The 27,599-nt window shown below is 37.3% G+C and overlaps 1 protein-coding gene across 2 annotated transcripts in view; it reads left to right on the top strand.

Annotated features, from left to right (window-relative positions):
• Positions 1-3,594: 3,594 nt before the first annotated feature.
• The window catches only part of LOC127623401 (partitioning defective 6 homolog alpha-like), a 38,280-nt gene continuing 14,275 nt past the window's right edge, over positions 3,595-27,599 (top strand). For both annotated transcript variants that reach the window (XM_052097857.1, XM_052097858.1), the window contains exons 1-2: positions 3,595-3,802; positions 10,670-10,892. In XM_052097857.1, the coding sequence (XP_051953817.1) occupies positions 3,734-3,802; positions 10,670-10,892 (292 nt within the window). In that variant the 5' untranslated portion in view covers positions 3,595-3,733. The remainder of the gene's footprint in view (positions 3,803-10,669; positions 10,893-27,599) is intronic.

Raw genomic sequence — 27,599 nt, 5'->3', positions numbered from 1 at the left:
TAAAAGTTAAGCTCAATCGACAGCATTGTGGAATAATATTGATTACCACAAAAAACAATTTCCTTTTACTGAAAGAAATTAAGGTTACAATGAGGCACTTATTCGAAGCTTACAATTTTATGAAAGCACTTACAATATTTTTTATGTTAAAAATGTATTATTTGAGTATTGTATGTAAAGTAGTTTAAATTGACATTTTTCTGGTCATTTTAGAGTGTTAGAGGGTGTGAATTGTCATCATGGCAATGAGTTGTAAAAGCGGATATAACATAAATTTACACAGAAAAGCTTAGTAAGAGATTTTATACTAAAATCATATTAACATGCGCATTGTTTGTCTAGTGGCTATACTTTTGAAACAGCAAGTATTTTAACGTTTACAGATTGGCCCCATTGACTTCTATTGTAAATGCCTCACTATATCCCAGATATTTAGGGCCCGAGCACCGATGATGCAAGGACCCTATTGTTCTTCTTGGCGTTTATAATTTTTTGCCCAAATGAATCGCATTTTTGAGGGCCTAAACACATTCGAAAACTCATTAAACTTTGCACACACATCAGAAGTGGCGAAAATGTACATCTGATATGGGTTTCTGAATTAGGTGTGGCAAAATGGCTTGATAGCGCCACCTACAAACTTTTAACAATGTGCGCTTTACGCTACGTTTCACCTACACGTACGAACATCTGTACAAATGTATAACATGCCAATATCTACAAAAACTAGATAGGTCTCTTGGACCCATGCCCTAAACTCAACAGGAAGGCAGCCATTGTGGTTTTTCTCTTCAATTTTTGCTCAGTTTTTGCCATTTCCAGGCCCCGTACTTTAACATACTCCTCCTACAGATTAAATCAGATCAACATATCAGACTAATCTTAAGGCCATGGCAATACTAAATTGCGAAGCTTTTGAGTTTTCTTTGAACTGCGTGTCCGTGGTGGCCTGACAAATGTCGATGTTTCGCCATGAAACAGGAAGTTGTTGTAACTCAAACATACAATGTCCCATCTGCCCAAAACTTCACATGTTTGCTAACAGTCTTGGCTTGAATACATCTACGTGCCAATATTCAGTTAAAGTCATAGCGCCACCTACTGGCAACAGGCAGGGACATGTTTTGATAACTAAAGTGCCTGAGAAAAATGCTTTGTCTTGTTTAAACATCTGCTGTGATATAAGATTCTGTCAGGCTATATGTCAGTATCATTATTCTGATGTTATTTCCCTATCTTTGATCAAATTTGTTGTGAAATAAAAAGCCTTTACCTCCTTAATTCTCCTGTCCTTCTTGTATTGAACCCCATACTGAATTTTTTTAAATGACTTTTAATAATAATTATACATTTTAAGTGCAACTTAATTGTCCAAAAGTGTCCAAATACTTTGTGTGGCCACTGTACATGCTCGGGCCATGATGACAACAATTACTGATAATTCAAGTGCAAATTCACTCTATTTTCTCCTGAACACATGAGGTCTAAGGAAGAGTAGAGGTAGGAGTATTATATATCTTATCAGCTTGTACTAAACAGACCTCTCTTGAATAGCTCACATTCTTAGGCATCCAATACTTAAGCAGCTAAAAACTGCATGGCACTCTCACTAGGCAAATGATCCACACAGTTCTAGGTGATGAACAGATCCTTAGTTACAGTGGGAAAAAAACAAATGCACTGTGAGTGAGTGTTAAAGGATCAATATTCAGTTATGCATGTAAAATGTGTGTTTATTCATATGTAAGAGCTCAGAGCCTTATAAAAGCTTCACCCAGCTGTGAATGGGTTTTTCATGCAGTGTTAACACCAGCTTTACCACTTGGCTATGTGCATTTTGGTGTCAAGAATAGAATGAAAGCTCCCTCTATCCTCCCTGCCTCTGTCTTCCTATGACGATATAAGATCACCATGAGTCATATAAGAAAGGATGACTTAAACGAAAACCATCTAAATTGTTGCTCAAGTTTCTGTTTCACAGGCACTGAATTTAGAGTCACTGAACCGACTTAACGCCTCAGCAGGTTCTTATCTAGCAAATATCTGGTTTAGCAGGTTTAATACTTTGTGTATAAGCACACCAATGAGGCAGAAAAGAGAACCAAGTTACTGTAGATGTCAGACAGATATTTTTAATATGTTTCTGGTCAGTTCATTTCTTTAATAAAAATCAAGTGTAGAAAATTGTAAATATGCTGTTGGAGTGACAGAGAGCAAATCAGATTGGGTGACTCAGCTGAAAAGACTATCTTAGACCAGCTTGAATTGGTTTGATGCTGGACCAGCATAGCCACACACACACACACAAGGAAAGGAAAAAAAGAAAGAAAAATGAAAAACATTTTCTGTTCAACTATATGGTCTTTCTGGTGATGCTGGTTCACCAGGGAAGCTCTGTTGGTTAAGCAGGTTAAGAAGCCAGGTGGGAACACCAACAGGTCAAACAGCAGTTTCCAAACACCTTTTCTTTTCAAAATACCTTACAGGTCAGTTGAGTCACCAATATATGTATTCAAAAGTAATTTCTCTTCTATATTCCAGGAAATTGTTGGAATGAGAAACCAGTGAGAGTGCAGGATTATCATCTTCCTCCACATTCCTGCATTCCCCTGCTTTCCATCATCATCTGAGCTGGACAGACGCCCCTAGCGAGGGAGTGCAGACATATGAGAACAGCTTAATTAAGACCAGTGGACATACATAGCGTAAAAATGATAAAACAAGATAAAATGGATACAAATCATACATATAGCGAGCAAATGTCAAATTTATTTATTTATTTTTTAAATGGGTTTGTGTTAATAGTTTGTCTGTGCTAGTCTTTTAGAAAAGTGTTTGGAAGAAGTTTTAAAGACCTCCAAAGGGAAATGGAACTGATTATAGCAGGTCTGGTCTTAAATTATTCAATGTGAGAATGAAAGGAAGATCAAATTTTATTTTTATGAAAAATAGCCACAAGGTGTTAAATCATGGCAGAGTCTAAGGGGGCTATTCTTAAAGGGTTAGTTCACCCAAAAATGCCATTACAGATGTGTATAACTTTCTTTCTTCTGCTGAACACAAATTATGATTTTTAGAAGAATATTTCAGCTCGGTTGGTCCATGTAATGCAAGTGAATGGTGACCAAAATTTTGAAGCTCCAAAAGCAAGAGGCAGAATTAAAGTAATCCATAAGACCCCAGTGGTTAAATCCATTTAAATCCAACTTTGAAGCTCACTATTGAAGTCCTTTTTTTATTTATATTTTTTTACTATAAATCTCCACTTTCAAAAAGCCTTCCAAAGTGTGGCTGTTTCCTGTGGAATGTTCCTGGGCTTTCTCTGTGTCTCTCTCATTTGCTCATGATACCATTTATCATTGTTCTTTATTTATATCTTTCAAGATAATGATGACTCATTTTGAGCTTTTCTTGAATTGTTATAGGCTACATCCCGTCCTGTTCGCAGGTTAAAGCAACATTACGTTCACATGTGATATTACGCACGACCCCTCCCGCGCCTTCAAGCGGCGGGTCCGCCTGACATCATTGTTATTGACAGTAATTGGCCCCGCCCATAACCGGGAGAACAGCTCTTAACAATTTATTGCGTGGTTGTGTTAAGCAGCAGTATTGCGGATCGCGTCTGTCAACCCACTCATGCTGCGTACACGATCAACTGATCCAGTGGCTGAGCACTCCTGTGTTTAGGGGCACTCTCGTGTGAAACTGCCCGTGGGAATACACCGCAAACATGTCACGGCATCATCACCAAAGGACGCCGCTGAAAAACGAGGAGAGCGTCGTGGAGGTGAAGAGCAAAGTAAGTTAATCCCATAAATGTTATATTTGGGGCCCTTCACACCGAGAGCCGCTGTATTCATTTTTTTCCCTATATATACATGCGCTAGATGGACGGTTTTGACAGTTGCGCTGCGTCCAACTGTTGTATTCAGCGTCTCGCGCAGGACTGACGCGTTTTTGAGACGTCAACTTTTAAAAGCGCGTCTCGAGACACCTGCGTTCTGTTACGTTCGGCTGCCGTTTGACAGCATGCATATGTAAACACTGGTGTTAACGCGGCGCGTGCCCGTAATTCATCATGGTATTGGGGGGTTTTCAGTGCGTGTCCCTGCTGGGGTTTGTGTAATAATCCACCCCATAGAAAGAAACGCTGATGGTGCTGATGGCAGATTTGTCGTGTCAGTATGTGTCGGCACAGACTCCGAGGCGTGAGACAAACGCTCTTGGCTGCCGCTCAATTTGGATCATTTAATAACAGCGGATCTCTGCTGAAGCTCCTGTTCGTGTCATGTGATATACGGTTCTGGTGCAGTGTGAAGGAAGGACCTTATAGGTAAACGTACGCAATGAGGCGATTGGGCCCCGTTGATCAATTATGCATGTTCTATAGTCTAATAACTAAAAACCGATTCCCGCAGTCCAGGAACAATAAGATCATAACTATCCATTTGAGAGACATTAATCATGTTAGCAGAGCTGCGTATTACATAAACTTGATAAGGACGCGGTTCAGGGTCTATTCCCGGGAGACTGGCTTAATTTAAGGTGGTTGAACGGTTCGGTTTGGCTACTTGTTCAATATAAAGAGTAACCGCTAATGTTATTTGACAGTTGTCTTAATGAAAATGTAATCGCAATAAATAGCTTCTGTTAAAATCTCAGGGTGTACATTAGTGTAAATAAACAATCTGTGGAAAGACAACGCTCTTTATTGCATATTACATCTGAATGTTGTAGGACTTCCGCTTTCCTTTTTTTTTTTTTTTATTTTTTTAACAACTAAATGAATAGTTCACCCAAAAATGAAAAGTCTCTCATCATTTACTCCCCCTCTTGCCATTCCAGACGTGTATGACTTTCTGTCTTACACAAAGATTTTTAGAAGAATATCTAGGTTCTGTAGGTACAATGCAAGTGAATGGTGACCATAACATTGAAGCTCCAAAAATCACATAAAGGCAGCATAGTAATCCATGTCTTGTGAAGCAATACGATTGGTGTGGGTGAAATCGTTTTTTTTAAACTATAAATCTCCAACTTTGCCCAGCCCCAGTAGGTGGTGAAATGCACAAAGAATGCAAATTGCCAAAAAACACAAGAAGAAGAATGTGAAAATTGAGATGTGTAGTAAAAAAGGACTTGAATACTGATCTGTTTCTCACCCACACCTTCTGAAGACAAATATTTCACCAGTGGAGTCTGGAGTTTGTATGAAATAACTTTAGGCTGCCTTTATGTGCTTTTTTAGCTTCAAAATGTTCACTTTCAATTGCATTGTTTGCTCTTGCACATCACTTGCACCAACAGAGCTGAATTATTCTTCTAAAAATCTTTGTTTGTGTTCTGCTGAAGAAAGAAAGTTACGCATATGGGATGGCCTGAGGGGGAGATAAAACATGATGAGTAAAATTTTCTTTTTTGGGTGAGCAATTCCTTTAATTTTTATAAATATAATGTTTTTTATTTTATTTAGCATTTGGAATGCCGCCTATTACTACACTGATTAAAGAAACAGAACAGTTGTTTTGTTGCCTGATGAAATGGAATCACTGTTTTCAGTGTGCCCAGGGAAGTTATCGAAAAACCTCAACCAGAATCTTCCAAACAGAACAGGATTATTATTCCTCCATTCTTGGGAAATGTCAGGTATGCAATGCATATGGTAGATCTGTGAAATAGAAGAATAGTAAAAAGAATTGGTTCTTCTATAAGATTCCATTTAAATTACAGAGCACAGTATGAGCAGAAATACTGCTGGATGAGAATAGTTTGTGTCTGTTTTTGTATTCTAGCCTGGACCGGCTAATTTAATCACACCAGTTCTTCTGCATGAAGTTCTGGTTTTTATTACAGGCAGTGTAATGTTTTTGGTGACACTCTGCTCTTCCTGAGAGGAAATTGGAAGAAATTGTTCTTCTCTCACACTCTAATGCTCTTTATCTCAGTGTATCCATTGCTTACTCATTGCAATGGCATTTTTAGAGAACAAGTAGTTTGGGTTTAAATGATAGTAATGACTCCTTGTCAGCAGGTCATGTTCTCATTAGCAAAATAAGATAGGTAAAAAATGTTTTAATGCAGAAAAAGTAAATGATTTTCAATATAGCTTTGGTCACTGTGCTGAGCACACAAAACAGCTCAAATGAATGATTTTGTGACCTATGTTACTTTATTTAAATTAATATAATAATAAATAGGTAGTTGACACAAAATGTGTCCATGAAATTTATTTTGTGAATGTCAAGATTTAAGGATAAATATTTGGGTGTATGTAAATGGCCCTGTGGTGTGACAGGATTTTATTTAAAAGTGCATTCAGCATATTCCATGTAGTCTCTCAATTAAAATGGGGTCATAAATGCTGCATGCAAAATAATTATATAAATAATTAGCAAAATGCTATTTAAAGATGCAATAATTCTATAATTCTTTCCTCATTAAAATAGTTTTACTCCTTTTAAAACAATTGTGCTCTCTCACATAAGATAAAGACTCCAGTCATATCAGTAACCTTATAAAAGTTGTTTTAATTTACATAGAGAGTGTCCCCTCTTGTTGCGCTGCCATGTTAGGACCACTTGACTAGCTGAATACTACTCTCTTAATATTATCAGTTGCCCTGTTATTGGATAATTTCACTCATGGGTTAAAGGCTGACTGTGATTTGTGTATTTCAAAATTTCTACGTTGGCATTGGTAACTGAAAATTAACGTGTTTGTATATGTCCAAGATGACATAACATAACACTAAAATTATTGCACTGTTAAAATGGTTTTAGATGCACTATAGCATGTCACATATCAGGACATGTCAACTTCCTAAAAGTATTTCATGTTATCTGCTAATACTGTATGCCATTTTGGTGCAAAGGGGAACTTTTGTCAATTGTGTTGCATTTTATTCTTGGATGTGTTTTGATGCATGTTATAGAGGTGATAAATGTTTGGTGGGTTGAACATTCTTTTGCAGAATAGTGGATGTTATATGCTCTGTGTGCTTCTGTATACAGAGAATGTTTCACACAGTGAAGTAAATGTTCCAATAAAACAATAATGTTTCTCTTAATTGCCAAAGCTATTGACTATTAATTCTGTCAACACCATAAAAAGAGATAAGATAAGATTAAAAGGGAGCAACAGACAGGATTATGTATGGGGGACAAGATAGAAACAGCATCATCAAACTTCTGAAACTCACAGTTTAAGGATTTCTGTTCATGTCTGTATGGACAAATTAAACACAAAACAATGGGAATATGACCCCAAGAGAACACCCTCTGAGACGTACAGAATGACAATATTCAAATGATCTGCAATACGACATCTCTAGCTGTCTGTCGTTTTATTTTCACTGATATTCTCATCTCGATCCATAAGTCATTCCCCATCATTAAATATAGGACAGATACAGGAGAAAGTCATTGGTCCTGATGAAATTCATCTTCATAAATTGAGCTATCTGACAGAATCTGTCCAATAAGTTCAGCTGTGACAAGAGCTCTTGAAATTAATTCACCATCCACTTAGGCAGTGTGTGTGTGTGGCCTGCAAAAGCTTGTTTTTTTAATACTACTGTTCTCATCTCTCTCTTTATCTCTAGAACTTGATTAGATTGACCCTTACTTTGTTTCTCACTGCTTTTCTTTCACCCTAATGGCTTCCTCAGTGCTGCGAGTGCACATCAAAAAGCTATATAGCTGCAGGAGCCACTGAAATTGGTAGTGAGAACTTTCACTGAATGTATGTATGTGTGTGTGTGTGTGTGCCTACAAAGGCATATACGTGCATGCAACTATTTAACATTTTTCAAATTTCAAACAGCAGATCAAACATAACAATCAACAACACTATTTCCAAAAATAGATGGATCACATTCCAAGCATAACTTTTTTTAGGTGGTAATCTGGTGATGTCGTAATGGGTCTAAGATATTGTAAGTGATGTGCATTAAAGGGTTAGTTCACCCAAAAATGAAAATTCTCTCATCATTTACTCACCCTCATGTCATACCAGATGTGTATGATTTTCTTTCATCTGCTGAACTCAAATGAAGGTTGTTAGAAGAAGTTCTTAGCTGTTTTGGTCCTTACAAAGTGAATGGGTGCCAACATTTTGAAACTCCAGAAATCACACGTCAGCATAAAAGTAATCCATAAGACTCCCAGTAGTTAAATCAGTGTATTCAGATGATAGGCATGGGTGAGAAACCGATCACTTTCACATTCTTCTTCTTGAGTTTTTGGTGAGTCTTCATGCATTCTTCACTGCCCCCTACTGGGCAGGGAGAAGAATTTCAAGCAAAAAAGGAATTAAATATTGATCTGTTTCTCACCCACACCTGTCATATCACTTCTGAAAATATGGCACCCATTCACTTGCATTGTAAGGACCTACAGAGCTAAGATGTTTTTCAAAAAATCATCATTTGTGTTCTGTAGAAGAAAGAAAGTCATACACATCTGTGATGGCATGAGGGCGAGTAAATGATTAAAGAATTAAAAATTTTGGGTGAACTATCACTTTAAGTGCCTGTTTTCTGTTCTGTTGTGTACAACTGATGCATAACAAATGTTAGGACAGTATGAAAAATTATAATAAAAACAAAAAGGAATGATTTGTAAATTATATTCACCCTTTGCTATATTGAAAGCACTACAACTAAACATTATTTGATGTATTATATTGTAGATTTCATAGTTTTTTTAATGTGTAATAGGGCTGCAACTAACGATTATTTTGACAATCGACTAATCTAACGATTATTAGAACAATTATTTGACTATTTTGCGATTTTTATTGCAACGATTAATCGTTAGCTCTTAACCGACTACTCAGCTTGTGCCCCGACTTAAAAGGTTGTATTAAACGTGCTTGCTAACAATAAAGAGGACAAAATCATCTTTTAAAAATACCTCTAAATGACAATTACTGAATTAAAGGGGGAAAAAACTTTTTATTAAGTTTAATTCTGTAAAAAATTAACTGCAAAAAATCCTATTTTTGAAGGATTTTTGGACAATTTTAAATAGAAAACGAGATACATATAAAATATTTAGACTTGCTTTAAGAGAATGTATCTTAAATCTACAGTAAGTGTATTTTGTATATAAATTTATTTTTTTACTTAGTTATACTTCTGTGAGTGCAATAAAGACAAAATATACTTATATTCAAGATCTATTCTCTAAAAGCAAGTCTAAAAATCTTGTATGCTGCTTCAGAGTTTAATGTGATCTCATGTTACCTTAAATGAGATCAAACGGCTATTCAATATGAAAATGTACGTTTACTATTTTTTTTTTTATTGTCAACAAAACATCGTCAAACAATCGTTTCAGACCTAATGTACGGTAATGTCAAATTATTTGACTGCAACACGCTCCAAACAATTTAAGACTAATGTAGGCAATCGTGTCATAGTATATAAGGAGCCTCTAAAACAGCATAGTACTTCAAGAGCAAAGATCATTCAAGACTTGTCAATTTGCCAACAGATGCTTCAGTAAATAATCCAGCACTTTGAGAACAATGTTCCGCAAAGACAAATTGGAAGGTTTTTGTTAATTTCACCCTCTACAGTTCACAATATAGTAAAAAGATTCAAGTAATATGGTCAAATCTCGGTGCGTAGAGGGCTAAATGAAAACCACTTCTGAATGAGGGATCAGAGATCACATGCAGACATCACTGTTTAAAAAACATCATTCATCTGTAAAGGACATCATGAACATGGGCTTGGGATTACTTTAGTAAACCTTTGTTAGTCAACAGCACTCGCCGCTGCATCCACAGATGCAAGTTAAGACTTTACTCTGCAAAGCAGAAGCCCCACATCAACACTGGCCGGAAGCTCTACCAACCTCTCAGGGCTCGGTCTCATCTTAGATGGAAAGTAGAACAGTGGAACTGTGTTTTTTTGGTCCAATGAGTCCACATTTCAAATAGTTTTTGAAAAACACATCTGTCATACGCTCCGGCCCAAAGAGGAAAAGGACCATCCAAGCTGTTATCAGCATCAGGTCCAAAAGTCAGTGTCTGTATGGGCCAGGGGTGTGTCAGTTCCCATGGCAAGGGTATCTCACACATCTTTGAGGGCACCATTAATGCAGATAGATATGTACAAATTTTGGAACGGCATATACTGCAATCCAGCACCGTCCTTTTTAGGGACATCCCGGAATTTTCAGCAGGACAACTTCAAACCACATACTGGCCGAATAAGCAAAGAGTTGAGTGTTAGATTGGGCTGCCTGCAGTTCTGACCATCTCCAATTGAGAATGTATGGTGCATTATGAACTGCACAATATGGCAACAAAGACCCCGTACAATTGTGCTGCTGAAGAAATTCCACTTTTCAAACTTAACAAACATGTGTCTTCAGTGCCTAAATGATTAATAAGTGTTATTAGAAGAAATTGTGATGTTTCACAGTGGTAAACACTAGCGTGTCCCAACTTTTTTGGAGTATGTTGCAATCATCTGATTTGAAATTACTGTAAATAAATAAAAAAAAATGAAATTCACAAGATAAAACTTCCTATAAAGTTTAGTTGCAGTTAATATAATTTACAAATCACTCCTTTTTTGTTTTTATTAGAATTTGTCATACTGTCCCAACTTTTTCGGAATTGTGGTTGTATATGTAACATAACATTTTGACTGTAGTTTGAGGCGGAGTACCGAAGGTTTGCCCTGAAAAGGAATGGAGCTGTGGGCTTCCAGAATTTCTACCAACTGCTGCAGACCATCCATAGGATCCCCGGAGTGGACGTGCTGCTGGGGTATGCTGACATACATGGAGATCTACTTCCGATCAACAACGATGACAACTTTTACAAAGCACTGTCCTCAGCCAATCCACTACTTCGAATTATTATCCAAAAGAGAGGTAAGGTGCTACAATTCATACTAAGAGTTGTTAATGTTTCGAAAGTTAGTGTAATTTCTGTGCCACTTGGGACAACAAATGAAATTGCAATCTTTTCTTTTGAGCAGATCATGACAACGTTGGCTCAACCAATGTCATTATTTTGGGGCATGACTACCTTTTTGATCAAACAATGCAAGATGGTTAGTGTTTGAAACATTATTTTTGCAATTCTCATTGTTGCTGCCACTGACACAAAAATTACACAATTATCAGCCAATTTAACAGGACACAGGGAATTATTATAGCTAGATTATAGATCTATATAGGTTCTTGGTGTTACTGAAGGGCTTTTAGGTTTAAATGCATTTAGTGTGCATTTGGAAAAAAGATATGCATGCAGCATAGCTGATAGGTGTGTGTGTAGGAGTTTGTATTGAAAACTTCTATAATTTTGTTACTGTCATGTATCTTTATACTGTACTCATTGTATTCCAGAGGGAAAATAAAGTCATTACAGCAGTGTAATGTTGTGCATGATGATGAGGACATTTATGGGCTATGATGAGATGTTATGATGGGTGGGTGTCAGCGTAAGGTGGTGCCAGACAGGTCCATCACGTTTTCATGGTTGATGTGGCACTGTGCCAGCCCCGAGGTGCTGAGTCTCTTATAACAATGCAGAGGAGTGAAGAAGCCCACGCCCTCATATCTCTCTCTCGCTCTCTCTGCTTTTTCTGTCATTTCACCACCCTGCCTCCTGTTTCTTCATCATTCTTAATGTTATGTCACAAGGAATGAGTTTATCAAGGCTGAATCTGAACTGAAACATTGAGGAAATGTTTCTCTAATGCTATTAGGAATGTTTTCCTTGTTGTCAAATCTTTCTTACTTCTTTCATTGTTCAGTTTGTTTACGCCACCCTCTCTAATCCACTGTGAAAGGAACTCTGTGGCATTGTTCTGAGTTTTAAAGAACTGTCGTAATTCAGAAAGGGAATGATTTTATTTAGCCTAGCTTTTATAAAGGGATTTAATCAGATTAACACGTCTGACATGGCATTTTAGCTATATGAAATATTCTGTTATTTGAACAACCCACACCCGGGTTTTGAAATTACGGATTGTTAATTGTTTGCATTTGACGCCTCCCAATCTTTAATATTGTATTTTAACTTTGTAGTTTATTTTAGCCTTGCACCTTATCATTTCAGTTGTTGTGGAAATTATCTCTAATGTGTGGCCAGTAAGTCCCCTGAAATGTAAGAACAATGGGTACTATGTCTGAGACTCATGCACGGCATATGCACACACACCTGTGTTGGTATATGTACGGTTGGATGGAAACTTTAAATGTGAGGAATGTGAGGCATAAAGCATGTTGACTGGTTTCTAAAGTGAACTCTTTAGTGAAAACTAGACAGGTCAAGACCTTTTTGGACATCACTTCTACTATGCTGTAAAACAGAAAACTTGGAGCGAGTAATAGGCAAAAAAAGATGAAAGAGGGACAAAATATTAAAAGAATGGATATGGTGTAGTTTCACCACTGAAAATCACTGCTGAAAAGCTTGTATGGGTGTGATTTGTGTCTGGGAAAGATTCAACAATTATACTCCAGTATTACATAATCATAATTTGCATAACAGTTGGACCTCATAATGTGTAAGAAGTAATGTGGTAATGAGACATTATAACTTTATTCAGTTTTACGCAGACATGCTGTTACCTTCTTACAAACCCTTGCCTGATAAATCAGAGGTATGATGTAAACAGCTCAATTATTTGGTGTTAGTTGTTGTTAATTACACAGATACTGCCTATGTGGGGCTGTGCATGAGTCCAAAAACAAACAACTGAAGGTGACATAACAAACCTAATATTTGTTTCATTACAAGCACAGGGATTAGTACTCAAACTGATGTGTGAAACCGCATGCATCAACCTGACAAAAACAGCCAGCTCTGCAGCATTTGCAAAACACTATTGGAGAGCAGTCAAAATAATCTGGAACCATGACCGCTGGAACTGCCTTTGAAAAGTAGTTGTATCTGTGCAAGCCAGACATCAAATCCAGAAAGTACATTCTAGCAGTACACCAAGCAACCAAGTTTGACTCTCATAACTGGCAACTTTTGTTCAGAAATTGGCTATCAGTTTGCACCTTGTACCAAAGTGATTAACAATTCAGCACAGCTTCCTGTGTGAGGCAGTCTGTCTTAAAGGGATAGTTCACCCAAAAATGAAAATTCGGTCATTATTTACTCACCCTCATTCACTGATAATCTTAGCCCACATTTGTGTCCAGAATTTAAAAAAATGGCACATTGGATTTGGTTACTACTCTCAAGAGAACCAATTATCTTTTGTCGTCAATGACATCGAATTACTTTTGAATCTGGACTGAACACAAGCTGCGGCAGATTGGAAGATTATCAGTGAATAGGTACTTAAATATCAGTCTGTTCTTCGCTCAAATTTATTTTATGGTCTTCAGAAGACATTGAATAGAGCACACAACTTTTATGATTTTTTGCCTTTTGGAGCTTGACAAAACTGATTCATTCTTCAAACATTTCAATTTATATATTGCCAGTAACATTTACAACCTTTAAATTTTAAAGCTATCCTACTTTCTTGGGCAAGGTAAAAAAAAAGCACACACACACTTTTTGTAAAATTTCAGATCTTGTTTATGAAGATAAGTGTTCCTTGTTGTCCACACAAGCCATGGGTTCTGTGTTTCTGCATTCTGGCAAGTTTATTGAGATTAAATACTCACTATTTGTGGCTAAGAGTATTAGTAAATGCCTATTTTTCTATTTAAAGAGTAAGAAGGCTTTAGATTACTAACACCCCCACCACCCCACCAGGCTTACAGTGTGGATCAGTTTAATCAAGCCCTGTTTGAAGGGGGGGAAGAAATCGACATTTCCAGAGAGGACTTATCGCTGTGGCAGCCGGGTGCCATCTTGGGGGCCTGTCACTGGGCGATTGCAGCTTCATCTGCTCTGTAGAAGAAATGTAATTTTGCTGCTGTAATGGCTTTTTTTCTGTTGATGTTGTTGCCTGGTTCTTTTATATTACTGCTTGGAGCAGAGAGACTGTGTCAAAAGCCTGTTTTTTGATTCTTGTTTGCTTCCAGCATTTATGTGGTTGCTGGATTTGCATAGTTCCCACATGCTGCTGACTCAATGCTCCTGTTCACCTTTCATTGTCCTGTTTCGCTTGCTCTCACCCTTTCACACATTAATTCACGTTCTAACTAATACACAAACAATTCGTTTTTCCACTGATTATACATCAGTTGCCTTTATCTGACACACTCAGATAAGTTCATGGAGCCTTTAAAAATTTGCTAATGGTTTGAAATCAATTTTCAGACATTTTCAAAATGAATTTTGGTGGAAATTAACATTAAATTAGTCATTAACCTTAATACCGCTAAACCCATGTGGAGGACTCCAAATAATATGTGCCTGTAGCCTACTGTATAAATATAATTTTAATTAATACATTTAAAGGAGCAATATTTAGCATTAACATCAGACATTAAAATTGTCTCCCCTGCCCACTTCTACCCAGACTCAAAGCTCACGCGGGTTGCCAGGTTGAGGACACGCAACAGGAACGAGCAAACTGACAATGGCAAACAACAAGCCTGTGGCAGGGCGGAGGGCGGGGCCGGGTCGTGATCCTACACACCCGGTCCCTTATTAGGCTAATCAAGCCTTAGAGAGGGATAAAGGTCAACTGCAGAGGATCGTGCGGGAGAGAGAGAGAGAGATCGTTAACGGATATTTCCTTCATATGTGTGTGTTTGTCTTTTGTTTAAGTTGGTAATTAAAATATTATTTACATTGTCAAGCCGGTTCTCGCCTCCTCCTTTCCATTGATACCGTTATCCCTCTTGAAGGCTTGATTAGCCTAATACGGGACCGGGTGTGTAGGATCACGACCTGGCCCCGCCCTCCGCCCTGCCACAGAGCCTTACACTGTAAGTTGATAAGCTAATGTATTGCAATGTTTTTATTGTTTGCAAATTATAAACCAGCTCATGTGGATTTTTTATAACTCTGTCAATATTAGCTATGTATTGCTGGCTTCCATGGCTGTAGCATACTGTGTTTGCCGCTAACTTGTTTAAAATATGGCAACCTGGTATTATCAAAATACTTTTGGGAAATGGGCAGTGGGCAGGATCATACAGGCCAAAACGCAAACAGAAATTCCAACCCGGAACTGGCATTTCAAAGTAGAATATACTGGCTGTAGCGTTGTTTTCTGAGAAGCCAGTATTTCAACTTTGCATGTTTCCTAAATCTCTGATAACATCTTATGATAATTTTATGCTTTAGTACAGTAAAAACATGACATATTGCACATTTAAAGGTACACAAAGTAAAATTTTAGCTGGCTCTTACTCGTACTTGTTGTTTTGGACTCACATCATCCTGCTGCGTTACACTTAATTTGTTTGTTTGTCTTCTGTTTTGTTACTAACGTAGGGGTGTTTCCTTTAAAGTCGCTTGACACGCAAGTTTTGCTTGAGCGGAGCGGCAGCTCCAGCTCTAGCTCCACTTATTCCACAAAGAGAGTGCTTCTGTATTTACTTACTTTGTATTTTTGCATTATAATTATATCATACTTTGGGATCTACATCACCTGAAGCTGTTTGGAGTGCATCTGGATTATGAGCTGTGTAATTCTTCCTCTCCTAAGTCAGGTGCGAGCTGCAGTGCTGCTCTAATCATTAGATTTAATGTGATCTCGTGTTACATTCATTTAGATCAAACGACTATTTGACAACTAACATTTTTTTAGACAATTTTTTGTTGTCGATAATGTCGACTAATCGCTTCAGCCCTATTACTGAATGCGTTTGTTCTGAAATTAATCAAATGACGATAATCTTAATCGTTCAAATTCTTCGACAATTAATTGATTATCATTAATCCTTAACATCCTTAATCCCAACCAACAGAACAACATTGACCATTGAACATCAATAGCTTGAGTTTAAGGTGGGACTCTCTGTTTGTCCAACCAATTAAATATGGGGGCAGTGTTCAGAAACCTTTTTGAAAACATTCATTGTTTTTTAAATTCGTGTTGATGTCAGTGGCACAGAAATGACACACTTTGGGTTAAATTTAAGGTTGACCTGCCTGTGTTATAAAGGGAAGCGAACAGCAGGAACTAACAGCAAGCATGACAAGTTCTTAGGAGTATGTTTTAAAATGCAATGTGTCTGCACATTTGTACAGAAAATGCCACCATTTGAAGAGCTGCTTTGAAGGTACAGCTAAAATAAATACATTGCTTTATTTTAATTAAGGCAGATTAACTGCAATATCTGGGATTGTTTACATAATGATTATGAACAAATTTAGTATATATAAACACACAGAAATGGAGAACAAACCGATGTGTAATAGAAGTCTAAAGGATTTCTGCTAACAGTAAATGCATAAGACTGATTGTGAAGGGATTGATCGACATAAGGATGTGATGTATCTCGTGAGCTGGTGGGATTATCAAAGGTCCCTAATCAGATCTTGACCCCACACGGGTATCAGTGACTGGGGCTTTTAAACTGAGACGGGTGCACTGAGACAGAGATTGATCTGGCTTTTAGTATGAGCTCATCGCACTGAGTGGCCAGACACTCATTCATCCCACCAGATAATTCATTTGGGAACCAGTAGAGAACCATATAACCTCATAATAACACAAAGCAATTCAACTTTTGGGTTACCAATAGGGAGAGGATTTATTTTTGTGACATTTAGGAGTTGTTTTTATTCGATTTAACATTGGTCCCCAAAAGTTTGTAGAGACATTTGGACACTTAACAATGTATACATTTTGTTGCAGTAGATGGCACATTATCAAAGAAAATGTGATCTGAAAACAAAGGGTTCTGGACCTTTTCTCAGAATTTTTAAAAATTACATTTAACTAACCTGTCTCAAAGTGATTTTTAGTGGATGAAGTCAGTTCTTCTGATGTTTACACAGGAGTCCAAACTGAGCAAACACAGGTGTAAGTCATAATATGAACTATGGACATGTTCCACTAACATTTGACAACCAATTATCCAATAGTACTATCCAATAACTTTTCTTTAACTTTAAAGCAATTATCAGTCGTTTTATCATTTAAAACCTAAAAAATGTTTTTTTCAAATATTTTAGCCATATTTCTTTTACATAAATGCAACTTGGTTTTATATTTTGTTATATAATCCATCGCAAAGCCTTCCCTGCATATATAAGTGTGGCTTAGTGTCCAAATACATTTTGGGACCATGTTAGAATAGGGCATACATTCTTTCCCTGTTTCACTCTTTCAGTGATTGGATACAAGCCATGTCCTCAATCTTGATGTAAAATTGTTCTACTCGTTTGCTGAGGTTCATTGAGCAGCATGAAGGAATGTTTATCCTCAAAATATAAATGATAAAGGATGATCATGTGATTGTGGGTAAACAGGTATCATATGATGGGTCAAGAAGACACTTTCCTCTACAGTATTTTGCCCTGATGCATGTATAACTGCAAGTGCACTGTAAGACCTTGAACATTTAGATGAGTAAAAGCTTGTTTAGATGATTTATCAAATAGGATGAGTTCTTCAATGCGACTTGCCACCATACCTGTTAGCATGAAGCTTGATTGTATTTCTGAATTTAATTCATTTTGTACATTGTGGTGCTAAGTCTGCGAACAGTTGAGCTGTACATCTGGACTGTTGAAGTGTGTGAAAATACACCCTCTCTTCAACTGAATTGCCAGATCTGACATAGAAAGAGAAACCTTGATGAAAAATGTAGAGGAGAATAGAAGTGTTACAAAGACAAGGGGGGTTCAAGTTTGTCTCCTCTCTCTAGGTTTGCTCTTCACACTGAAGATAAATGGCTAAAAAGATGACAGGCTCTCAAAGAGACATCCTAGATGTTTTCTGTAACTGTCACACCTCAGGGGTGTGTGTGTGTGTGTGTGTGTGTGTGAGCGTGTATTTATCACTTTGTGGGGACCAAATGTCCCCATAAGGATAGTAAAACCTTAAATTTTTGACCTTGTGGGGACATTTTGTCGGTCCCCATGAGGAAAACAGCTTATAAATCAAACTAAATTATGTTTTTGAAAATGTAAAAATGCAGAAAGTTTTCTGTGAGGTTTAGGTTTAGGGGTAGGGTTAGGTTTAGGGGATAGAATATAAAGTTTGTACAGTATAAAAACCATTATGTCTATGGAAAGTCCCCATAAAACATGGAAACACAACGTGTGTGTGTGTGTGTGTGTGTGTGTGTGTGTGTTTCTATGGAATTGCATTGAATTCAGCTCTTTCCCATTAGTAACTGACATGATCCATAGGAGCACCCTTGCAACAACAACTTTCTATATCCCCCTTTTCTCAGCCATCTTGGTTGAATGAGTTTAGCTTTAGAAGGGTGTCCTTGGATAATAGGTAAGGAAGATCTGGAGTGGTGGTGGTGTAGTGGGCTAAAGCACATATCTGTTAATCAGAAGGTTGCTGGTTTGAGCACCACGGCCACCACCATTGTGTCCATGAGCAAGTCACTTAACTCCAGGTTGCTCCGGGGGAGATTGTCCCTGTACTAAATGCACTGGGATCGCTTTGGATAAAAGCGTCTGCCAAATGCGTAAATGTAAATGTAAGATTGTATGTGGCAGGCAGGTGTAAATCCCATTGGCTGTATTGCTGGTTTTTGCAGAAAGTGGAAGAATGCGAAAGATATTTCCCAGCACGCCCATTCTGTGCACAATGATCTGAGGATTCAGCTGCTGTTCTGCACTCAGGGATCTCTGTTTGTCCGTGTGTGTGTGTGTGTGTGTGTGTGTGTGTGTGTGTGTGTGTGATTATGCCTGCACTTGTCTATGCTTAATGAGTATGCTATGTATAGTGCACAGGGTTATCTGGATGGCATGTCGATGAAACATACTCCTTGCATGCTGTTTTTGTTTTGACATCTTGGATGATATGGAAACATCATACTAACAGATGTAGTCAAGAATAATCCTCTTGCACAGTGCTGCTACAGAACATTCTCTTCCTGCTGTTGTACAGAAAAAGAGGAAGGAATTAAGGATGGAAGGAAGGTAGGAAGGCATTGTAGCATCTTTTGTATTTTTTTAAGAAAGCTCTTTCTCTCGTTTCACACTTTTCCACACTTATTTTCACCTAGTCTTTGTTTCCTATTATAGGAACATTTAAATGTCAAAAAGGTTGTTTGTGTTCGTTTTAAGTATTTTCGTGACACCCAAGGCCACAGAATATGATTAATAACCAATATTCACCTTATGCGCCAGAGAAACTTGAGTGCATGTGGATGTACAGTTATACATCTGTGCTCATGAAACTCCAAGAGAAGACAATGATAAGTCATTAAAAATATCTCTGACAACTGGTCATCTTAATGCCCATCACGTTATAGATAATATAAGCATATTTTCGACCGCAATGGGGGAAGGGGTTACACTATACACACGTTTTATTTTATATTTTGTTTTCAACCATTTTAATCATATACAAGCCATTTTAAAATGTGTGGTGACAATTAATTTAAAAAGTAAAAATGTGGGGTGCCTGGTAGCTCAGCGAGTAAAGACGCTGACTACCACTCCTGGAGTTCGTGAGTTCGAATCCAGGGTGTGCTGAGTGACTCCAGACAGGTCTCATAAGCAACCAAATTAGCCCGGGTGCTAGGGAGGGTAGAGTCACATGGGGTAACCTCCTTGTGAACGCTATAATGTGGCTCGGTCTCCGCGGTAATGCACTCAACAAGCCACGTGATATGATGCGTGGGTTGACTGTATCAGAAGCGAAGGCTACTGAGATTCGTCCTCTGCCACCTGGATTGAGGCGAGTCACTATGCCACCACCAGGATTTAGAGCGCATTGGGAATTGGGCATTCCAAAAAGGGGAGAAAAAAGTACAAATGTAATATCCTTTAATGTTATGAACTTGCATGTGAAATAATACAATCTGTCACTTGAAATTTTATGTCAGCTACACATTTTTAGGGGTGGGAAATTAAATGTGTTAATTTTTTTTTTTTACTTCCTGGGCCTGAGTGTATAGTGTCTAATATTGCATTGGCAGTGTTTACTGAAGTTTCTCTTGTCAATAAATATAGATATTAATTAAATCTGACAATTTGATCCTTTTATTAAATAATCCACTGGAAAACAGCAGAATATTTTGCCCAAATTGTAATTACAGCATGTCCACTTATGGCATTTATACATATATTTTTAACATGTACATATTTAAATAGACAAAGTATAAAGTAAAAATATTTATGATAATTTTTTTTATGTTTGTTGTAATACACAATTTAATCGTGATTAATCACAGAAAACCATGCAATTAATTAGTTAAGATTTTGTAAAGATTTTAAAGATTAATCGATGCACAGCACAAGAAGTTATTAACAAATTGAAACCCAATTTGCAGTGTCTCATTGTGGTGTCATTGTCTGCAAAAGTGCAGTGGGTGTCAGAAAAATTACAGCAAATTATCTCACTAGCATTTTCATGAAGTAGACGGGTGCTGTAGACTTAATCCATATTAAAACCATCACCTCTTGGTGAAAAAATACTTTCAGTGCTCCCACACATATTCCATTTTGATCGCTCTTCCTGGTCTTATTGAAGCTACTGAGAAGAGTCAGAGTACTGAAAATGGGTGGGGCTTAATAAGGTAAACTCTAGTATTTTCATAAAGGCAATAATGGGATAGCTCACCCACATGTATGATACTTTTAATGTGTTTTTTGTCCTTTTTAAAGCTTGGAAGCTCTTCCCATTCATTGTAATTGCATGGAAAAGACTCTTACGTTATTCAAAACAACTTTTGTGCTTCTTGGAAGACAGATAGTCGTACAGGCTTGGAATAACATAAAGTTGACTAAATAATGACTGAATTTTCAGTCATTATTTACAAGATTTACAATACAAGAATGTGTATTTTTCATTCCTTTTAACTGCCAAATTCACACTTTATTAAAGTTGGTGCACATACTGCCATGAGAGGTGATGAGTCTGATATGTAGATTTGATTTATTAGTAGACATATGATTTTGGCCTAAGGGTCAGTTGCCAGTAGGTTGCCAAGACAATCACAGAGCAAATCAAAGAACAAAGGCTGGTTTGATTTGGACTGACTGGGTTGCTCCACAGGTGCGCTATCATATGGCCAATCACCATGACAACCATTCAAATAGAAGGTACTGTGTAGTGTGTAGAGAATAACAAAGTAAGTGCAGAATGCTGGGGTCAGGAGTGAGAAAGATAGGAGAGGAGTCTCCGTGACTGGGTTGACATTGTTCCTGTTTTTAACTGTGTACTTACTAAACTGGTTGTGGCTAAACTGGGTTTTGATAGTGGCCTTTACACACCACTCCCTAGATGACATGCATGTTTTGTTATTATGAGTTTATTTATAGGCCATTTGTGTGTGTGGTTTTGGAATCCAGTGAGACACCATGAAAAACTGTTGATGTGTTATATTGCAATACATGGTGTTGCTTATTGTCCTTTGTGTTCTGTGTGTAATTGTGTCTCAGACAGGTATGCATTCTGTTAAAAACTGAGCACAAATACAGAAATGTGCTACATATAAGGGTGTCAGAATGCTGCATCGGGAGCGTTGGTACAGGATAACAAATGCTTTCTCGACCTGTCAGAAGTTGACATGTGGATTATAGAGAGAATGTTCATATAGCTCCTCTATAGTCTCTGGCAGTGGTATGAATAGCTGTTTATCATTCTTTCCATTCACCATGACATTTATTAACAGTGAAGGCATCACTACAGGAATGGTCTAAGTGTGTCTGTATGATTTCGTGCATAGGATGGGGGATGAGAACTAGGAAGGAGAACCTGCATTTCCTCCTCATCTCAAAGAGGAAGTAAACATGGAAAGTACTCTTTGTTTGATTTGTATGGTACATTCATTTACAGTTCTATTTCAAGTCAAGTGGGACTGGTAAAACAAATTCTGCACAGAAATCTGTGGGTAGCTATTTAAAATCAGATGTTTAAATGTAGTCCCAGGTTTCTGATTCTAAAACAGATTCCATTCAAACAGTTTTGCCTCTACATTTTGATTGAATGAACCACATTTGATGCTGTTGTTGGATCTGGATTGATGCACACATTTGACTACATTCTACACAAATGCAAAAACGAATACTGTAATATTGGTCCTGATGTTGCACCTATCGCAGGTTGGCACCAGTTCCGACCCGAAAGCGGATCGTCATGGCCCTTTTCAAGCTGGCAACCAGCCGGCAAAAGTAGTGGGGGAAACTTTCTGTCTCAGTTTAAGGACCATCAATCGATGTGTATATGCGGTGTGCCACAGCTATTATAGAAACATTGATGTGGCGTTATATCAGGGTTTACATATGATACATTCCTGATATCCAATATTTTGAACAATCATCTAATCAAAAGCATCACCATCACAACTGCATTATGTCCCACATGTTTCTTAAATATATAATATTTAATTAATTGTAATATTTAAATATTTTAAAATATCTAAAATCCTTAAAACAAGATACATTTACCTGAGAAGATAATATATTTAGACTTGCTTTTAGAGCATTTATGTTGAATATAAGTATATTTTTTCTTTACTGCACTGGCAGAAGTATGAACAAGTGAAAATATGCACTTATATTTATAAATATTACGAATACAAATATTTATTCTTACGCCGTTCATTACCTTACATTGATAAAGGAATGCTGTTTACATGTCCACATGCGTTGTCATCTTATTAAGCATAATCGGTGTAAGAATGTGCATCTAAACACGCTCATTGTTAATTTCTACATTTAAATACAAACAAATTCAGATTTTTCATGTGGTCCCAATCTTCAAGAGAATCAGTTTGTCTGGACCTTAAACTCTTGTGCATGTGTGGCAGTAGGATATTGGGGATTGCCATTGCTGTGGTGACCATATGGCTAAGGGTTACAATCCAGATGGTGGTAGCGGAGGATGAGGTCAGGCAGTCAGACAGTCAGGTCCAGGCACATGCACCACGTGTGTGTGTGTGTGTGTGTGTGTGTGTGTGTGTGTGTGTGTGTGTGTGTGTGTGTGTACCCAGCAAACTGCAGACACCCACACCCAAACAAAGCTTACGAACAACTGTTGAGGGATGGGAGGAAGAGGAGATGCAGAACTAGAGAGGTTGAGGTACTCTTTATAACCTCTGTTTCTCTACTAAAAATATATTTTCAGCAGTAAAATAATAGAGAGTTAAGTCAAACCCTCACATTTGAACATTTTGACATCTGAGACTCTGTTTTTAGGTACTTAAATATAAAATCACGATACGAATCATCATATTCTGTATCTGTAGATGCATCAGTTTCGACTGTATAGGTTTCCCTATATCTTTTTTTTTTTTTTTTGTCTTTCTCATACATATTATTGTTCTTTTTTGATAGTGCATTTTAAAAAGTTGCTGCTTTGACAACTGATTATCATTATATTGTAGATACATTCTTAATAGGGATGTGCAATACATCATAATCGACTATTCGGTCTGTTTTTTGAACGACTGGTCGACTAGTCGATGTTGAGACATAATTTGTGAGATAATAAGTAAATAACAGAAGGTTGTTTTGATTTAAAATTCATAAAAAATTAAAAAAAAAAAACTCCCACTCTTGGAGTAAAAGGCTCCCTCACTTTGGGTAAAAGCCTCTAGGGGGTTTATAGTGATATTGTGTAGATCAGGGGTGCCCACACTTTTTTGCATGATGATCTACTTTTAAATGGCCAACTCAATAAGATCTACCAACAAAAATTTTTTTTTTTTTTAAATGCTTGTTGGGACTACTGTATGTAATCCTACATGGAATTAATCTTGTAATTAATAATAAAAAAAATATATGTAATAATGTTCAATATTGATATCAGTCAGTTTTAACACTAAACCCAAAACACTTACAGCACAATAGATTACAATAGCCAGGGCATTTACCTTATTCTGATGATTTGCACTGAATGGAATCAGACAGTAGCTGTTGGTAGCTAGTCTCAAACACTGCTAGCTTCGCAAGTTCTCAGAAGCCCTTGGAAGGCCAAACCTAGTTGTCATGGCAACTGAATAAACAAAAATCTCGCCTGGTCAAAATTTACTCGTCAAGTGCAAGTCAGACAGAAACTAAAAGAAGGAAAGACATTATATATATATATATATATTTGTATATTTTTTTTAATTTTTTATTAAAATGTAACGAAAGCACATTTAAATTTTGTGTGATCTACCAGCATTGCCTTTGCGATCGACTGGTAGATCGTGATCAACATATTGAGCACCCCTGGTGTAGATATAGGGGCAATATTTATAGTATTTATATTTGTCCACTTATGCAAATAATTTTGAGACACCAAGATGCTTTTTGGAGTAACAAATTAAGATGATGCTTACTCAAAATAACTGCTTCAGAAAAAAAAGTCATCCATTTCCTGTTCATTTCAAACAGATTTGGCATTTCATTACATCTCAAGTATTCTATGAACAAACTAAGCTCTATTATGATTGGATGAGTCAATGTGAGCCAATTTTGAACTTTTTCATAACAAATATATTCGCACCACTTTAAAAAAAACTATGTGTTTTATTTTGACCTTTAACCCCTGCAACAGGGGGGTTTTTTTTTTTTTTACACCAAATGCTTATTTAACAGTTATTGAATCAATTTAATTAGCTACATAAATTTGCAACATTTAAAAGATATTTAAAATTAGATCAAATTGCCTCAAAATCAACCTTTTAGACATAACATGAAAAGATCTCATAGATCACGACTAGTCGATACACAGACATTAGTGAGAAAGTGATTTACATTATGTAAACAGACTGTTCTTCCATTTTTGAATGTTGTTACTGATATTATAGTGCTTGGTAATGGGAATAAGTTGCAAAGCGGAAGTCTGTTGCATCCGCATTGGAAGAATGCACTAAGCATAATGGGTAATTTTCGCTGCCTGTGAAAGAGACATTTTAAAGAATGCTGAGGCTGTCAATCCCTAACATTGCTTAACATTTCCTTTTGTGTTTCATGGAAGAAAGGCATACGTGTTTGGAACAACATGAAGGTGAGCAAATTATGACAGAATTTGTATTTTCTTTAGGGTGAATTATCCCTTTAAAGTCAAAATGCTGGATTTATTTTGAGGACAAAGAGAAAGGGACACTTCTCGGTCACTAGGCCATGAAGGTAATGAGATCCAGCCTTTGCAGAGAAAGAGACAGAGATCCACATGAACAGTCCTCTGATGTGACAGTGTAACCTGCCTCCATCTAACAGCATCAGGTGTCTGCTTGTCTCTCACTGGCCAACAGCAGGTGCTCTCCAGCTGGCATCCTGTTTTATTCATTCTGACAAGCTTGTCCACCTGTGCTTTGTACCTGTCCTCAATCTACAGAGAGTGACAGAGACAACATTGTCCAGAATCCTGGCAAATGAACGTTGCTAAAGACCAGATCATATTTATAGATATTTGGCCATGGAAAAGAGTCAGAAATAATTATATTACCTTTGAAACAAATGAGAGCATCAATGGTGATGGCTATAATTATATAGAATTCACATGAAAAGAAAAAAAAAATCCTGTCTCCAATGGTACAACTCATGTTAAACAAATTTCATTGACTGGCACCAGATACATTGTAGGTATATTAGATAAATTAGTTGTGTTCCAAAGCCTAGTGTTCTGTTTAGCTGCATACTGATTAAATGGCAGTTGCCTTCTAAGGCAGGTGGTCACTACATGCATTGTTTTTCAATAATTTGATAGGCCAGAGTCAATTATTCTGCTTATACCACAGTTACCACACCTTAATACATCTTTCAGGGTTTTGTCTCAAGATATTTTTTGGTTTTCGCCATTGATACAGTGTCTTGCTCAGATACAGCTCAAGCCTTCATTGCTAGTTCAAAAATGTCATTTTAAAACTAGTAGCAGAGGATAGCGAGATTGCGCTGCTTTACTGGAGCTTATTGTGGTAATAAGTGTGTGTGAGAGTTTGTGTGTGAGTTTGTTTTTGAGGGATCGAAAGAGAGAAGCTCATAAACTGAGAGAGATCACCAGTGGGAGTACCTTTTATTTGTTGCAGCTCGTGTCAGAAGTAACATCGCTTCAAAATCACCAAGATATAAGTTTAAGCACTTCTCAGCAGCAGCGAGTGTCGCCATATTTCCGATGTATACCTTAACAACTGTTTTCAACCCTACCGTGATGCAGGTGTGCGCTGACATGACGGCTCTATTTTTCACTCTTGATTAAGTGCTGTAATAAGTTTAATGCTTAGAATGTTTGTGTATCCACATGTGTGTGTAAAGAGAGGGGGAGCACGAGGGTGTTTCCCACAGATATTTCAGATAATATAGAAACTGTTGTATTGATCGAGTGTATCCAGCTTTGATACAGCTCAAGCCTTCATTGCTAGTTCGAAAACTTCACTCTAGAACTAGCGAGGGATGATGCGCTGCTTTTTGGCACTTGAGTAACAAGGTAGTGCAGGTGATTGTGTGTGTGTGGGGTGGGGGGGGAGTTGTAGCGAGGTGCTTTCCATTATAGCTATGTGAGGCCGATTAGGGTGAAATATACTGAAACATAAAAAGTTTAACATATTAAAAGTTATTTTGAATAATAGAAACTGATGTATTGATCAAGTCACGGGATGCTTTGTTGCTCTGTTTGTTGGTCAGGACATGAGTCTCTGTGTGTGTGTGTGTGTGTGTGTGTGTGTGTGTGTGTGTGTGTGTGTGTGTGTGTGTGTGTGTGTGTGTGTGTGTGTGTGTGTGTATTTATCACTTTGTGGGGACCAAATGTCCCCATAAGGATAGTAAAACCCGAAATGTTTGACCTTGTGGGGACATTTTGTTGGTCCCCATGAGGAAAACAGCTTATAAATCATACTAAATTATGTTTTTTGAGTATGTAAAAATGCAGAATGTTTTCTGTGAAGGTTAGGTTTAGGGGTAGGGTTAGGTTTAGGGGATAGAACATAAAGTTTGTACAGTATAAAAACCATTATGTCTATGGAAAGTCCCCATAAAACATGGAAACACAACATGTGTGTGTGTGTGGGTGTGTGGGTGTGTGGGTGTGTGGGTGTGTGGGTGTGTGGGTGGGTGTGTGGGTGTGTGTGTGTGTGTGTGTGTGTGCATATGTATGTGTGTGTAATTGCAGGGGAGACGTGAGATTTTCAACAAAAAATTTAATAAATGGAGTATGTAACAGACATTGTTTGATGTTCTTAACTGATTTACTTTAACCAATGTTTTTGTTTTATGTGTGTGTGTGTCAGACGAGAGTGAAAGAGAGAGGAAGAGAACGAGCCTAAGCACACTTTTTTCAATTGAATATAAATAAATTTAGGATATGATAGACATTTTTTGACATTCTTAACCGATTTACTTTAACCAATGTCTTTGTTTATATGGTTATTTTGCTGTGGTAACCTGTATGGCTATCTGAAATAATTTGGCGAAGTGATATGGAACTGTTAATCGGTCAAGACCTGGAACTACTTCATAGCCATGCGTTAACTTGAATACTAATTGCACACCTTAGAACATCCGTCAACCAATCAGAATCAAGCATTCAACAGACCTGTGGTATAAGTTTATTTATAATCAAAAATGTTCTTGCTTTGTCTGCAATCTTG

Source organism: Xyrauchen texanus, chromosome 29 (genome assembly GCF_025860055.1).
Source record: "Xyrauchen texanus isolate HMW12.3.18 chromosome 29, RBS_HiC_50CHRs, whole genome shotgun sequence".
Classification (NCBI taxonomy): domain Eukaryota; kingdom Metazoa; phylum Chordata; class Actinopteri; order Cypriniformes; family Catostomidae; genus Xyrauchen; species Xyrauchen texanus.
This window is presented reverse-complemented; position numbering and strand designations above follow the sequence as displayed.